This window comes from Carcharhinus amblyrhynchos, unplaced genomic scaffold (genome assembly GCF_965287045.1).
Source record: "Carcharhinus amblyrhynchos unplaced genomic scaffold, sCarAmb.v2.hapA scaffold_968, whole genome shotgun sequence".
Taxonomy (NCBI): domain Eukaryota; kingdom Metazoa; phylum Chordata; class Chondrichthyes; order Carcharhiniformes; family Carcharhinidae; genus Carcharhinus; species Carcharhinus amblyrhynchos.
In genome coordinates, this window is record NW_027650708.1 from 35001 (window position 1) to 49816 (window position 14816).

General features: G+C 54.1%; 1 protein-coding gene across 1 annotated transcript in view; it reads right to left on the reverse strand.

The window, feature by feature from the left end:
• The window catches only part of LOC145340378 (plexin-B1-like), a gene marked incomplete at its 5' end in the record, with an annotated part of 29928 nt that extends 15571 nt beyond the window's left edge, over window positions 1–14357 (reverse strand). Inside the window, 6 exons of the mRNA XM_080184834.1 lie at window positions 570–716; window positions 2096–2162; window positions 6780–6958; window positions 11147–11364; window positions 11540–11640; window positions 14209–14357. Coding sequence (XP_080040960.1) covers window positions 570–716; window positions 2096–2162; window positions 6780–6958; window positions 11147–11364; window positions 11540–11640; window positions 14209–14357 — 861 coding nt within the window. The remainder of the gene's footprint in view (window positions 1–569; window positions 717–2095; window positions 2163–6779; window positions 6959–11146; window positions 11365–11539; window positions 11641–14208) is intronic.
• Window positions 14358–14816: the final 459 nt, after the last annotated feature.

A 14816-nucleotide genomic window follows, 5' to 3' on the forward strand; every position in this document is an offset into this window, starting at 1 on the left:
CCTCCCACAGCGCGGCGCTCCCTCAGCACTGACCCTCCTACAGTGCGGCGCTCCCTCGGCACCGACCCTCCCACAGTGCGGCGCTCCCTCAGCACTGACCCTCCCACAGTGCGGCGCTCCCTCGGCACCGACCCTCCCACAGTGCGGCGCTCCCTCGGCACTGACCCTCCCACAGTGCGGCACTCCCTCAGCACTGACCCTCCCACAGTGCGGCGCTCCCTCGGCACTGACCCTCTCACGGTGCGGTGCTCCCTCAGCACTGACCCTCCCACAGTGCGGCGCTCCCTCAGCACTGACCCTCCCACAGTGCGGCGCTCCCTCAGCACTGACCCTCCCACAGTGCGGCGCTCCCTCAGCACTGACCCTCCCACAGTGCGGCGCTCCCTCAGCACTGACCCTCACACGGTGCGGTGCTCCCTCAGCACTGACCCCCTCACAGTGCGGCGCTCCCTCAGCACTGACCCTCCCACAGTGCAGTGTCTCTGGGCTGTATCTGTGGGGGAGGGTGTACGCTCGGTGTGGTTTGGGGGGATCTGGAAAGGGGATATGATTTGGGATATTTCACTCACCAGTGGTTTATATTCGATATCCTCCCGGAGCAGGCGATTATCGTTGAGGGTATACTTGGCTTTCCCGGTCCTCTGGTCCACTGGTCCCTTGTCCACCTGATGTTTTATTGCTCGCACCAACATATGGAGAGGTTCCCCAGCACATTCCTGAGGGACAAGGCAGCGTCAAACTGTCAGATCCTCAACGCCCACACAACACACACTCTCCGCCTCACGCGCGCACACTCTCCGCCTCTCGCGCGCACACTCTCCGCCTCTCGCGCGCACACTCTCCGCCTCTCGCGCGCACACTCTCCGCCTCGCTCGCGCGCACACTCTCCGCCTCGCTCGCGCGCACACTCTCAGCCTCTCGCGCGCACACTCTCCGCCTCTCGCGTACACACTCTCAGCCTCTCGCGCGCACACTCTCCGCCTCTCGCGTACACACTCTCCGCCTCTCGCGCGCACGCTCTCCGCCTCGCTCGCGCGCACACTCTCAGCCTCTCGCGCGCACACTCTCCGCCTCTCGCGCGCACACTCTCCGCCTCTCGCGCGCACACTCTCCGCCTCGCTCGCGCGCACACTCTCCGCCTCTCGCGTGCACGCTCTCCGCCTCTCGCGCGCACGCTCTCCGCCTCTCGCGCGCACGCTCTCCGCCTCTCGCGCGCACGCTCTCCGCCTCTCGCGCGCACGCTCTCCGCCTCTCGCGCGCACGCTCTCCGCCTCTCGCGCGCACGCTCTCCGCCTCTCGCGCGCACACTCTCCGCCTCGCTCGCGCGCACACTCTCTGCCTCGCTCGCGCGCACACTCTCCGCCTCTCGCGCGCACGCTCTCCGCCTCTCGCGCGCACACTCTCCGCCTCGCTCGCGTGCACACTCTCCTCCTCGCTCGCGCGCACACTCTCCTCCTTGCTCGCGCGCACACTCTCTGCCTCGCTCGCGCGCACACTCTCTGCCTCGCTCGCGCGCACACTCTCTGCCTCGCTCGCACGCACACTCTCCACCTCTCGCGTGCACACTCTCCGCCTCTCGCGCGCACGCTCTCCGCCTCTCGCGCGCACACTCTCCTCCTCGCTCGCGCGCACACTCTCCGCCTCTCGCGCGCACACTCTCCGCCTCGCTCGCGCGCACACTCTCCGCCTCGCTCGCGCGCACACTCTCCGCCTCGCTCGCGCGCACACTCTCCGCCTCGCTCGCGCGCACACTCTCCGCCTCTCGCTCGCACACTCTCCGCCTCTCGCGCGCACACTCTCCGCCTCGCTCACGCGCACACTCTCCGCCTCGCTCGCGCGCACACTCTCCGCCTCGCTCGCGCGCACACTCTCCGCCTCTCGCTCGCACACTCTCCGCCTCTCGCGCGCACACTCTCCGCCTCGCTCACGCGCACACTCTCCGCCTCGCTCGCGCGCACACTCTCCGCCTCGCTCGCGCGCACACTCTCCGCCTCTCGCGCGCGCACACTTTGTTCCTTATGGTCAGTCTCATTCAGCGGGCCTGTCAGATAATGTGCACAGGTTTGACACCAAATACCAAGAATATTTCACTCACCCGCAGGAAGGTGTAGAGACAGAGAGAAATCCAGTTTGTCAGCAATTTTTCCACCACTGTCTCTGTCCTAAAAACACAAGAAAAAAGAGTAAAGCTCCCTCTACCCGGTCCCCCATCAAACACTCCCAGGACAGGTACAGCACAGGGTTAGACACAGAGTAAAGCTCCCTCTACACTGTCCCCCCATCAAACACTCCCAGGACAGGTACAGCACGGGGTTAGACACAGAGTAAAGCTCCCTCTACACTGTCCCCCAATCCCAGGACAGGTACAGCACGGGGTTAGATACAGAGTAAAGCTCCCTCTACACTGTCCCCCCATCAAACACTCCCAGGACAGGTACAGCACGGGGTTAGACACAGAGTAAAGCTCCCTCTACACTGTCCCCCAATCCCAGGACAGGTACAGCACGGGGTTAGATACAGAGTAAAGCTCCCTCTACACTGTCCCCCCATCAAACACTCCCAGGACAGGTACAGCACGGGGTTAGATACAGAGTAAAGCTCCCTCTACACTGTCCCCATCAAACACTCCCAGGACAGGTACAGCACGGGGTTAGATACAGAGTAAAGCTCCCTCTACACTGTCCCCATCAAACACTCCCAGGACAGGTACAGCACGGGGTTAGATACAGAGTAAAGCTCCCTCTACACTGTCCCCCCATCAAACACTCCCAGGACAGGTACAGCACAGGGTTAGATACAGAGTAAAGCTCCCTCTACACTGTCCCCCCATCAAACACTCCCAGGACAGGTACAGCACGGGGTTAGATACAGAGTAAAGCTCCCTCTACACTGTCCCCCCATCAAACACTCCCAGGACAGGTACAGCACAGGGTTAGATACAGAGTAAAGCTCCCTCTACACTGTCCCCCCATCAAACACTCCCAGGACAGGTACAGCACGGGGTTAGATACAGAGTAAAGCTCCCTCTACACTGTCCCCCCATCAAACACTCCCAGGACAGGTACAGCACAGGGTTAGATACAGAGTAAAGCTCCCTCTACACTGTCCCCCCCATCAAACACTCCCAGGACAGGTACAGCACGGGGTTAGATACAGAGTAAAGCTCCCTCTACACTGTCCCCATCAAACACTCCCAGGACAGGTACAGCACGGGGTTAGATACAGAGTAAAGCTCCCTCTACACTGTCCCCATCAAACACTCCCAGGACAGGTACAACACGGGGTTAGATACAGAGTAAAACTCCCTCTACACTGTCCCCCCATCAAACACTCCCAGGACAGGGACAGCACGGGGTTAGATACAGAGTAAAGCTCCCTCTACACTGTCCCCCCCATCAAACACTCCCAGGACAGGTACAGCACGGGGTTAGATACAGAGTAAAACTCCCTCTACACTGTCCCCCCATCAAACACTCCCAGGACAGGTACAGCATGGGGTTAGATACAGAGTAAAACTCCCTCTACACTGTCCCCCCCATCAAACACTCCCAGGACAGGTACAGCATGGGGATAGATACAGAGTAAAGCTCCCTCTACACTGTCCCCCATCAAACACTCCCAGGACAGGTACAGCATGAGGTTAGATACAGAGTAAAGCTCCCTCTACACTGTCCCCCCATCAAACACTCCCAGGACAGGTACAGCATGGGGATAGATACAGAGTAAAGCTCCCTCTACACTGTCCCCCCATCAAACACTCCCAGGACAGGTACAGCACGGGGTTAGATACAGAGTAAAACTCCCTCACACTGTCCCATCAAACACTCCCAGGACGGGTACAGCATGGGGTTAGATACAGAGTAAAGCTCCCTCTACACTGTCCCCATCAAACACTCCCAGGACAGGTACAGCACGGGGTTAGATACAGAGTAAAGCTCCCTCTACACTGTCCCCATCAAACACTCCCAGGACAGGTACAGCACAGGGTTAGATACAGAGTAAAGCTCCCTCTACACTGTCCCCCCATCAAACACTCCCAGGACAGGGACAGCACGGGGTTAGATACAGAGTAAAGCTCCCTCTACACTGTCCCCCCATCAAACACTCCCAGGACAGGTACAGCATGGGGTTAGATACAGAGTAAAGCTCCCTCTACACTGTCCCCATCAAACACTCCCAGGACAGGTACAGCACGGGGTTAGATACAGAGTAAAGCTCCCTCTACACTGTCCCCCATCAAACACTCCCAGGACAGGTACAGCACGGGGTTAGATACCGAGTAAAGCTCCCTCTACACTGTCCCCCCATCAAACACTCCCAGGACAGGGACAGCACGGGGTTAGATACAGAGTAAAGCTCCCTCTACACTGTCCCCCCATCAAACACTCCCAGGACAGGTACAGCATGGGGTTAGATACAGAGTAAAGCTCCCTCTACACTGTCCCCATCAAACACTCCCAGGACAGGTACAGCATGGGGTTAGATACAGAGTAAAGCTCCCTCTACACTGTCCCCATCAAACACTCCCAGGACAGGTACAGCACGGGGTTAGACACAGAGTAAAGCTCCCTCTACACTGTCCCCCCATCAAACACTCCCAGGACAGGTACAGCACGGGGTTAGACACAGAGTAAAGCTCCCTCTACACTGTCCCCCCATCAAACACTCCCAGGACAGGTACAGCACGGGGTTAGATACAGAGTAAAGCTCCCTCTACACTGTCCCCCCCATCAAACACTCCCAGGACAGGTACAGCACGGGGTTAGATACAGAGTAAAGGTCCCTCTACACTGTCCCCCCCATCAAACACTCCCAGGACAGGTACAGCACAGGGTTAGATACAGAGTAAAGCTCCCTCTACACTGTCCCCCCATCAAACACTCCCAGGACAGGTACAGCACAGGGTTAGATACAGAGTAAAGCTCCCTCTACACTGTCCCCATCAAACACTCCCAGGACAGGTACAGCACGGGGTTAGATACAGAGTAAAGCTCCCTCTACACTGTCCCCCCATCAAACACTCCCAGGACAGGTACAGCACAGGGTTAGATACAGAGTAAAGCTCCCTCTACACTGTCCCCCCATCAAACACTCCCAGGACAGGTACAGCACGGGGTTAGATACAGAGTAAAGCTCCCTCTACACTGTCCCCCCATCAAACACTCCCAGGACAGGTACAGCACAGGGTTAGATACAGAGTAAAGCTCCCTCTACACTGTCCCCCCATCAAACACTCCCAGGACAGGTACAGCACGGGGTTAGATACAGAGTAAAGCTCCCTCTACACTGTCCCCCCATCAAACACTCCCAGGACAGGTACAGCACAGGGTTAGATACAGAGTAAAGCTCCCTCTACACTGTCCCCCCCATCAAACACTCCCAGGACAGGTACAGCACGGGGTTAGATACAGAGTAAAGCTCCCTCTACACTGTCCCCATCAAACACTCCCAGGACAGGTACAGCACGGGGTTAGATACAGAGTAAAGCTCCCTCTACACTGTCCCCATCAAACACTCCCAGGACAGGTACAACACGGGGTTAGATACAGAGTAAAACTCCCTCTACACTGTCCCCCCATCAAACACTCCCAGGACAGGGACAGCACGGGGTTAGATACAGAGTAAAGCTCCCTCTACACTGTCCCCCCCATCAAACACTCCCAGGACAGGTACAGCACGGGGTTAGATACAGAGTAAAACTCCCTCTACACTGTCCCCCCATCAAACACTCCCAGGACAGGTACAGCATGGGGTTAGATACAGAGTAAAACTCCCTCTACACTGTCCCCCCCATCAAACACTCCCAGGACAGGTACAGCATGGGGATAGATACAGAGTAAAGCTCCCTCTACACTGTCCCCCATCAAACACTCCCAGGACAGGTACAGCATGAGGTTAGATACAGAGTAAAGCTCCCTCTACACTGTCCCCCCATCAAACACTCCCAGGACAGGTACAGCATGGGGATAGATACAGAGTAAAGCTCCCTCTACACTGTCCCCCCATCAAACACTCCCAGGACAGGTACAGCACGGGGTTAGATACAGAGTAAAGCTCCCTCACACTGTCCCATCAAACACTCCCAGGACGGGTACAGCATGGGGTTAGATACAGAGTAAAGCTCCCTCTACACTGTCCCCATCAAACACTCCCAGGACAGGTACAGCACGGGGTTAGATACAGAGTAAAGCTCCCTCTACACTGTCCCCATCAAACACTCCCAGGACAGGTACAGCACAGGGTTAGATACAGAGTAAAGCTCCCTCTACACTGTCCCCCCATCAAACACTCCCAGGACAGGGACAGCACGGGGTTAGATACAGAGTAAAGCTCCCTCTACACTGTCCCCCCATCAAACACTCCCAGGACAGGTACAGCATGGGGTTAGATACAGAGTAAAGCTCCCTCTACACTGTCCCCATCAAACACTCCCAGGACAGGTACAGCACGGGGTTAGATACAGAGTAAAGCTCCCTCTACACTGTCCCCATCAAACACTCCCAGGACAGGTACAGCACGGGGTTAGATACAGAGTAAAGCTCCCTCTACACTGTCCCCCATCAAACACTCCCAGGACAGGTACAGCACGGGGTTAGATACCGAGTAAAGCTCCCTCTACACTGTCCCCATCAAACACTCCCAGGACAGGTACAGCACAGGGTTAGATACAGAGTAAAGCTCCCTCTACACTGTCCCCCCATCAAACACTCCCAGGACAGGTACAGCATGGGGTTAGATACAGAGTAAAGTGATAAGGTGGATATTAAGGGTGGGGGTACCTGCGCAGCATGAGTTTGGGATTCTTTGCCACGTATTGGTCGATTAAAGTGGACAGGAGAGTTTTCATGATGTCAGTGACATACTCCAGCTTCCCATGCAGGGCCACTGTCAGTAACGATGCGACATAGCCCCTGTCCCGGTGGCTAAACGTTCTCTGATCCTCCAGCGTCTGAATGAGCTGTGAGAAAGACAAGTAAATCTTATTGCAGAGCAGAGAGAGAGAGGCCATTCAGTCCATCCTAACTGTGCTGGGTCTTTGGAACATCCATCCAATTAATCCCTCTCACCCACTCCCTCTCTCCATCCCTTCCTCACACCAGCACCCCTCCGTCTCTCCCCCTCCTGCCACTCCCCCTGACGCTCTGTGAGTTTTCCTCTCCCTGTATTTCTCCCCCTTGGAGCACCGTGCACAGTTCCAGTCTCCGTATCCCTCGGTTAGACCCACACTGGGAGCACCGTGCACAGTTCCAGTCTCCATATCCCTCGGTTAGACCCACACTGGGAGCACCGTGCACAGTTCCAGTCTCCATACCCCTCGGTTAGACCCACACTGGGAGCACCGTGCACAGTTCCAGTCTCCATAACCCTCGGTTAGACCCACACTGGGAGCACTATGCACAGTTCCAGTCTCCATATCCCTCAGTTAGACCCACACTGGGAGCACCGTGCACAGTTCCAGTCTCCGTATCCCTCGGTTAGACCCACACTGGGAGCACCGTGCACAGTTCCAGTCTCCATAACCCTCGGTTAGACCCACACTGGGAGCACCGTGCACAGTTCCAGTCTCCATAACCCTCGGTTAGACCCACACTGGGAGCACCGTGCACAGTTCCAGTCTCCATAACCCTCGGTTAGACCCACACTGGGAGCACTGTGCACAGTTCCAGTCTCCATAACCCTCGGTTAGACCCACACTGGGAGTACTGTGCACAGTTCCAGTCTCCATATCCCTCAGTTAGACCCACACTGGGAGCACTGAGCGCAGTTCCAGCCTCCATATCCCTCGGTTAGACACACACTTGGAGCACTCGCTCCCACGGGGACGGGGGAGGATGTCGGACTCGCTCCCACGGGGAGAGTAGGGGAGGATGTGGGACTGGGGGAGGTAAATAGTGTGGATATGTTTAAGTGGAGGGTGAGGGGTGATGGTGATGTTATGTAAATACATGAGAAAGAATGATGTGGAAGGATATGGGGGAGACAAAGGGATGGGGTGGGAGGAGGCTTGTGGGGGCAGAGACACTCGTATGAAGCAGACGGGCCGACTGGCCTGTCTCTGTGTCGGGATTGTGATGGGGGAACAGGTGTGTCAATCCTCTGTCGAGATCTCTGGTTTAGAAATCGTGATGGAGACAGTTCATGGTGGAAAGATGGAGACATGACATGACCACACAAGGCTGTGTTCTCAGCCCCCTACTATACTCCTTATACACCTCTGACTGTGCGGCTAAATTCCCCTCCAACTCAATCTTCAAGTTTGCTGACAACACCACTGTAGTGGGTCGGATTTCAAACAATGATGAGACAGAGTATAGGAATGAGATAGAGAATCTGGTGAACTGGTGCGGTGACAATAATCTCTCCCTCAATGTCAACAAAACAAAGGAGATTGTCATCGACTTCAGGAAGTGTAAAGGAGAACATGCCCCTGTCTACATCAACGGGGATGAAGCGAAAAGGGTCGAGAGACCTTCAAGTTTTTAGGTGTCCAGATCACCAACAACCTGCCCTGGTCGCCCCATACTGACACGATAGTTAAGAAAACGCACCAATGTCTCTACTTTCTCAGAAGACGAAGGAAATTTGGCATGTCCGCTACGACTCTCACCAACTTTTACAGATGCCCCATAGAAAGCATTCTTTCTGGTTGGATCACAGCTCGGTCTGGGCTCCTGCTCTGCCCAAGACCACAAGGAACTACAAAAGGGTGGTGAATGTAGCCCAGTCCATCACACAAACCAGCCTCCCATCCATTGACTCTGTCTACACTTCCCGCTGCCTCGGGGAAAAGCAGCCGGTATAATTAAGGACCCCACACACCCCGGACATTCTCTCTTCCACCTTCTTCCATCGGGAAAAAGATACAAAAGTCTGAGGTCCCGTACCAACCGACTCAAGAACAGCTTCTTCCCTGCTGCTGTCAGACTTTTGAATGGACCTACCTCACATTAAGTTGATCTTTCTCTACACCCTCGCTGTGACTGTAACATTACACTCTGCACTCTCTTATTTCCTTTGCCCCATGTACTCTATGAATGGTATGCAGAGCGCGCAAGAAACAATACTTTTCACTGTACCCGAACACATGTGACAATAATAAACCAAATCATAGAAACTTATAAAATTCTAACAGGGTTAGACAGGGTAGATTCAGAAAGAATGTTCCCGATGGTGGGGGGAGTCCAGGATTAGGGGTCAGAGTTTGAGGATAAGGGGGAAACCTTTTAAAGAACAAAGAACAAAATCAGCCTGGGAAACAGGCCCTTCGGCCCAACGAGCCCGCGCTGCCATCTCAACACCACCAGTCCCCCTCTCCACCCACAACCCCTGTCTAATGTTTTATGGCCATCCAGATTGAGGGAAACTGATTTAGGGACAATTTATTCCTGCCAATCAGCCTAACAGCACATCCCCGGGGTGTGGGAGGAAACCGGAGCACCCGGAGAAAACCCACGCAAGCACGGGGAGAATGCGCAAACTCCCACAGACACCGGCCCAAATCCATGTGTCTGCACAGCAATCAGCGATAGTCACTGAGCTGTCGTCTTGCCCAGTATCTGGTCCAGTTTAGGCACACACTAACGACATGAGGTGAGGAGAAATTTCTTCACCCAGAGGGTGGGGAATGTGTGGAATTCACTCCCACAGAAAGTAGTTGAGGCGAAAATGTTGTGTGATTTCAGGAAGAAATGAGATATCGTTCTTGGGGCTAAAGGGATCGAGGGATATGGTGGGGGAAAGGGGGGATCAGGATATTGAATTTGATGATCAGCCATGATCAAAATGTGGAGCAGGCTCGAAGGGCCACTGTTATTTGTCATTTATATTAATGATTTGGATGAGAATATAGGAGGCGCGGTTAGTAAGTTTGAAAGGACACTAAGATTGGTGGCATGGTGGACAGTGAAGAAAGTTATCTCCAATTGCAATGGGATCTTGATCAGTTGGGCCAGTGGGCTGACGAATGGCAGATGGAGTTTAATTTAGATAAATGCGAGGTGATGCATTTTGGTAGATTGAACCAGGGCAGGACTTACTCAGTTAATGGGAGGGTGTTGGGGAGAGTTACAGAACAAAGAGATCTCGGGGTACAGATCCATAGCTCCTTGAAAGTGGAGTCACAGGTGGACAGAGTGGTGAAGAAGGCATTTGGCATGCTTGGTTTCATCGGTCAGAACATTGAATACAGGAGTTGGGACGTCTTGTTAAAGTTGTACAAGACATTGGTAAGGCCACACTTGGAATATTGTGTACAGTTCTGGTCACCCTATTATAGAAAGGATATTATTAAACTAGAAAGAGTGCAGAAAAGATTTACTAGGATGCTACCGGGACTTGATGGATTGAGTTATAAGGAGAGGCTGGATAGACTGGGACTTTTTCCTCTGGAGTGTAGGAGGCTGAGGGGTGATCTTATAGAGATCTATAAAATAATGAGGGGCACAGATCAGCTAGATAGTCAATATCTTTTCCCAAAGGTAGGGGAGTCTAAAACTAGAGGGTACAGGTTTAAGGTGAGAGGGGAGAGATACAAAAGATAAAAGAAAGAAAGTTTAAGTTTATTTATTAGTGTCACATCTAGGCTTACATTAACACCACAATGAAGTTACTGTGAAAATCCCCTAGTCACCACACTCCTGTTGGGGTTACACTGAGGGAGAATTTAGCACGGCCAATGCACCCTAACCAGCACGTCTATCGGAGTGTGGGAGGAAAGGTGGGAATCGAACCCGGGACCCTGGCGCTGAGGGGCAGCAGTGCAAACCACTGTGCCACCGTCCCGCAATTGCTTCAGACAGAGTGTCTGGAAGGAGCTGCCAGGGGTCGTAGTAGAGGCGGGTCCAAGTTTGTCTTTTAAAAAAGCTTTTAAATACTTACATGGGTAAACTGGGTGGTGTGGAGGGCCTGTTTCTATGCTGTAAACCTCTCTGACCACAACTGGACCAGAGTTCAGTTACACGGGTAAGATGGGTATAGAGGGAGTGGACCAACACGGGCTATTGGAAATAGCTTTGTGGTTAACTAAAAACAGGGTAAAGGGCCTGCTGTAAACCTCTCGGACACTCGGGCCAAATGGCCTCCTCCTGCTTCTAATGTCTATTTTGCCGAATGTAATGAAATCTGACGGAGTGGGACAGTCACATACCTGAATCAGGAAGACTTTATTATTCAGGAGGTTGGCCAACTGGTTCAGCCCCTGCTCGACAGTCTGGCGACGCGGTTCCGGGAGACCGAGGTCGCCGACGAGGGGCGACTCCTTGTGTCCCGGGAAGAAGATCCTCTCCGCATACGACCGGTAGTCCAGGAAGGGGATCCGAGTCCCCTCCAGATCCCCCGTCAGATCGTTCATCTCTGTCATCAGGTCTGCGTGTAGCAAGAGCAAGAGCAGAGGGTTGGGGACAGTTACCAAGAGTGGTGGAGGTTCGGGAACCCGGTCTGAACGGAGGGGGGGAAAGGGGGGGGGGGGGGGGAGGCGGAGGGGGGGATAGGCGGGGTGGGGTGGGGGGAGGGTGGAGCGGCGAGGGGGGGAGTCCCTTACCTGTGAATTCCTTCCGGCACTGATCACCAACTCTGGTCTCCAGATTCACCAGCTGCACCAGAACCTTCCTGTAATCTCGCACAGCTTTCTGACTCTTCCTCCTGTACACCAACAACGGGGTCAGAGTTACTCACACTCCCAGGACAGGTACAGCACGGGGTTAGATACAGAGTAAAGCTCCCTCTACACTGTCCCCCATCAAACACTCCCAGGACAGGTACAGCACGGGGTTAGATACAGAGTAAAGCTCCCTCTACACTGTCCCCCCATCAAACACTCCCAGGACAGGTACAGCACGGGGTTAGATACAGAGTAAAGCTCCCTCTACACTGTCCCCCCATCAAACACTCCCAGGACAGGTACAGCACGGGGTTAGATACAGAGTAAAGCTCCCTCTACACTGTCCCCCCATCAAACACTCCCAGGACAGGTACAGCACGGGGTTAGATACAGAGTAAAGCTCCCTCTACACTGTCCCCCCCATCAAACACTCCCAGGGCAGGGACAGCACGGGGTTAGATACAGAGTAAAGCTCCCTCTACACTGTCCCCCCATCAAACACTCCCAGGGCAGGTACAGCACGGGGTTAGATACAGAGTAAAGCTCCCTCTACACTGTCCCCCATCAAACGCTCCCAGGACAGGTACAGCACGGGGTTAGATACAGAGTAAAGCTCCCTCTACACTGTCCCCCCATCAAACACTCCCAGGACAGGTACAGCACGGGGTTAGATACAGAGTAAAGCTCCCTCTACACTGTCCCCCATCAAACACTCCCAGGACAGGTACAGCACGGGGTTAGATACAGAGTAAAGCTCCCTCTACACTGTCCCCCCATCAAACACTCCCAGGACAGGTACAGCACGGGGTTAGATACAGAGTAAAGCTCCCTCTACACTGTCCCCCCATCAAACACTCCCAGGACAGGTACAGCACGGGGTTAGATACAGAGTAAAGCTCCCTCTACACTGTCCCCCCATCAAACACTCCCAGGACAGGTACAGCACGGGGTTAGATACAGAGTAAAGCTCCCTCTACACTGTCCCCCCATCAAACACTCCCAGGACAGGTACAGCACGGGGTTAGATACAGAGTAAAGCTCCCTCTACACTGTCCCCCCCATCAAACACTCCCAGGGCAGGGACAGCACGGGGTTAGATACAGAGTAAAGCTCCCTCTACACTGTCCCCCCATCAAACACTCCCAGGGCAGGTACAGCACGGGGTTAGATACAGAGTAAAGCTCCCTCTACACTGTCCCCCATCAAACGCTCCCAGGACAGGTACAGCACGGGGTTAGATACAGAGTAAAGCTCCCTCTACACTGTCCCCCCATCAAACACTCCCAGGACAGGTACAGCACGGGGTTAGATACAGAGTAAAGCTCCCTCTACACTGTCCCCCATCAAACACTCCCAGGACAGGTACAGCACGGGGTTAGATACAGAGTAAAGCTCCCTCTACACTGTCCCCCATCAAACACTCCCAGGACAGGTACAGCACGGGGTTAGATACAGAGTAAAGCTCCCTCTACACTGTCCCCCCATCAAATGCTCCCAGGACAGATACAGCACGGGGTTACATACAGAGTAAAGCTCCCTCTACACTGTCCCCATCAAACACTCCCAGGACAGGTACAGCACAGGGTTAGATACAGAGTAAAGCTCCCTCTACACTGTCCCCATCAAACACTCCCAGGACAGGTACAGCACGGGGTTAGATACAGAGTAAAGCTCCCTCTACACTGTCCCCCCATCAAACACTCCCAGGACAGGTACAGCACGGGGTTAGATACAGAGTAAAGCTCCCTCTACACTGTCCCCCCATCAAACACTCCCAGGACAGGTACAGCACGGGGTTAGATACAGAGTAAAGCTCCCTCTACACTGTCCCCATCAAACACTCCCCAGGACAGGTACAGCACGGGGTTAGATACAGAGTAAAGCTCCCTCTACACTGTCCCCCCATCAAACACTCCCAGGATAGGGACAGCATGGGGTTAGATACAGAGTAAAGCTCCCTCTACACTGTCCCCATCAAACACTCCCAGGACAGGTACAGCACGGGGTTAGATACAGAGTAAAGCTCCCTCTACACTGTTCCCCATCAAACCCTCCCAGGACAGGTACAGCACGGGGTTAGATACAGAGTAAAGCTCCCTCTACACTGTCCCCCCATCAAACACTCCCAGGACAGGTACAGCACGGGGTTAGATACAGAGTAAAGCTCCCTCTACACTGTTCCCCATCAAACCCTCCCAGGACAGGTACAGCACGGAGTTAGATACAGAGTAAAGCTCCCTCTACACTGTTCCCCATCAAACCCTCCCAGGACAGGTACAGCACGGGGTTAGATACAGAGTAAAGCTCCCTCTACACTGTCCCCCCATCAAACACTCCCAGGACAGGTACAGCACGGGGTTAGATACAGAGTAAAGCTCCCTCTACACTGTCCCCCCATCAAACACTCCCAGGACAGGTACAGCACGGGGTTAGATACAGAGTAAAGCTCCCTCTACACTGTCCCCCCATCAAACACTCCCAGGACAGGTACAGCACGGGGTTAGATACAGAGTGATTAACATATGCGGTGGGATGTTGGTGGTAAAGCTGGGTTGGGGGACGGTTGAGTTGGCGTGGTGGGGGTATCTGGGTCATGCTAAGGTCAGTACCTGTAAACAAGAATGATGATTGCCACCAGGAGCACCAAGAGCACTGCCCCGACCCCCAGGCCGATCTGTGTCCGCAGGGTGAAGATCGATTGTCCCTCTGTGTCGTAGCGTACTGGACCCAGATCAAACTTCAAGTTCCCCATCAGCACCTGGGAGGAGGAGGAGGCCAGGAGAAGAAAACTATCAGAAAAATCTAAAGACACAATTTATTCCAAGATTTCTTATTGTTTCAAGTGTTGGGATACAGTGAAAAATATTGTTCCTTGCATGCTACACAAAGCATACCATTCACAGAGGGGGGGGAAGGAAAGGAGAGGGTGCGGAATGCAGTGTTACAGTCACAGCGAGGGTGTAGAGAAAGATCAGCTTAATGTGAGGTAGGTCCATTCAAAAGTCTGACAGCAGCAGGGAAGAAGCTGTTCTTGAGTCGGTCGGTACGGGACCTCAGACTTTTGTATCTTTTTCCCAACGGAAGAAGGTGGAAGAGAGAATGTCCGGGGTGTGTGGGGTCCTTAATTATACTGGCTGCTTTTCCCCGAGGCAGCAGGAAGTGTAGACAGAGTCAATGGATGGGAGGCTGGTTTGTGTGATGGACTGGGCTACATTCA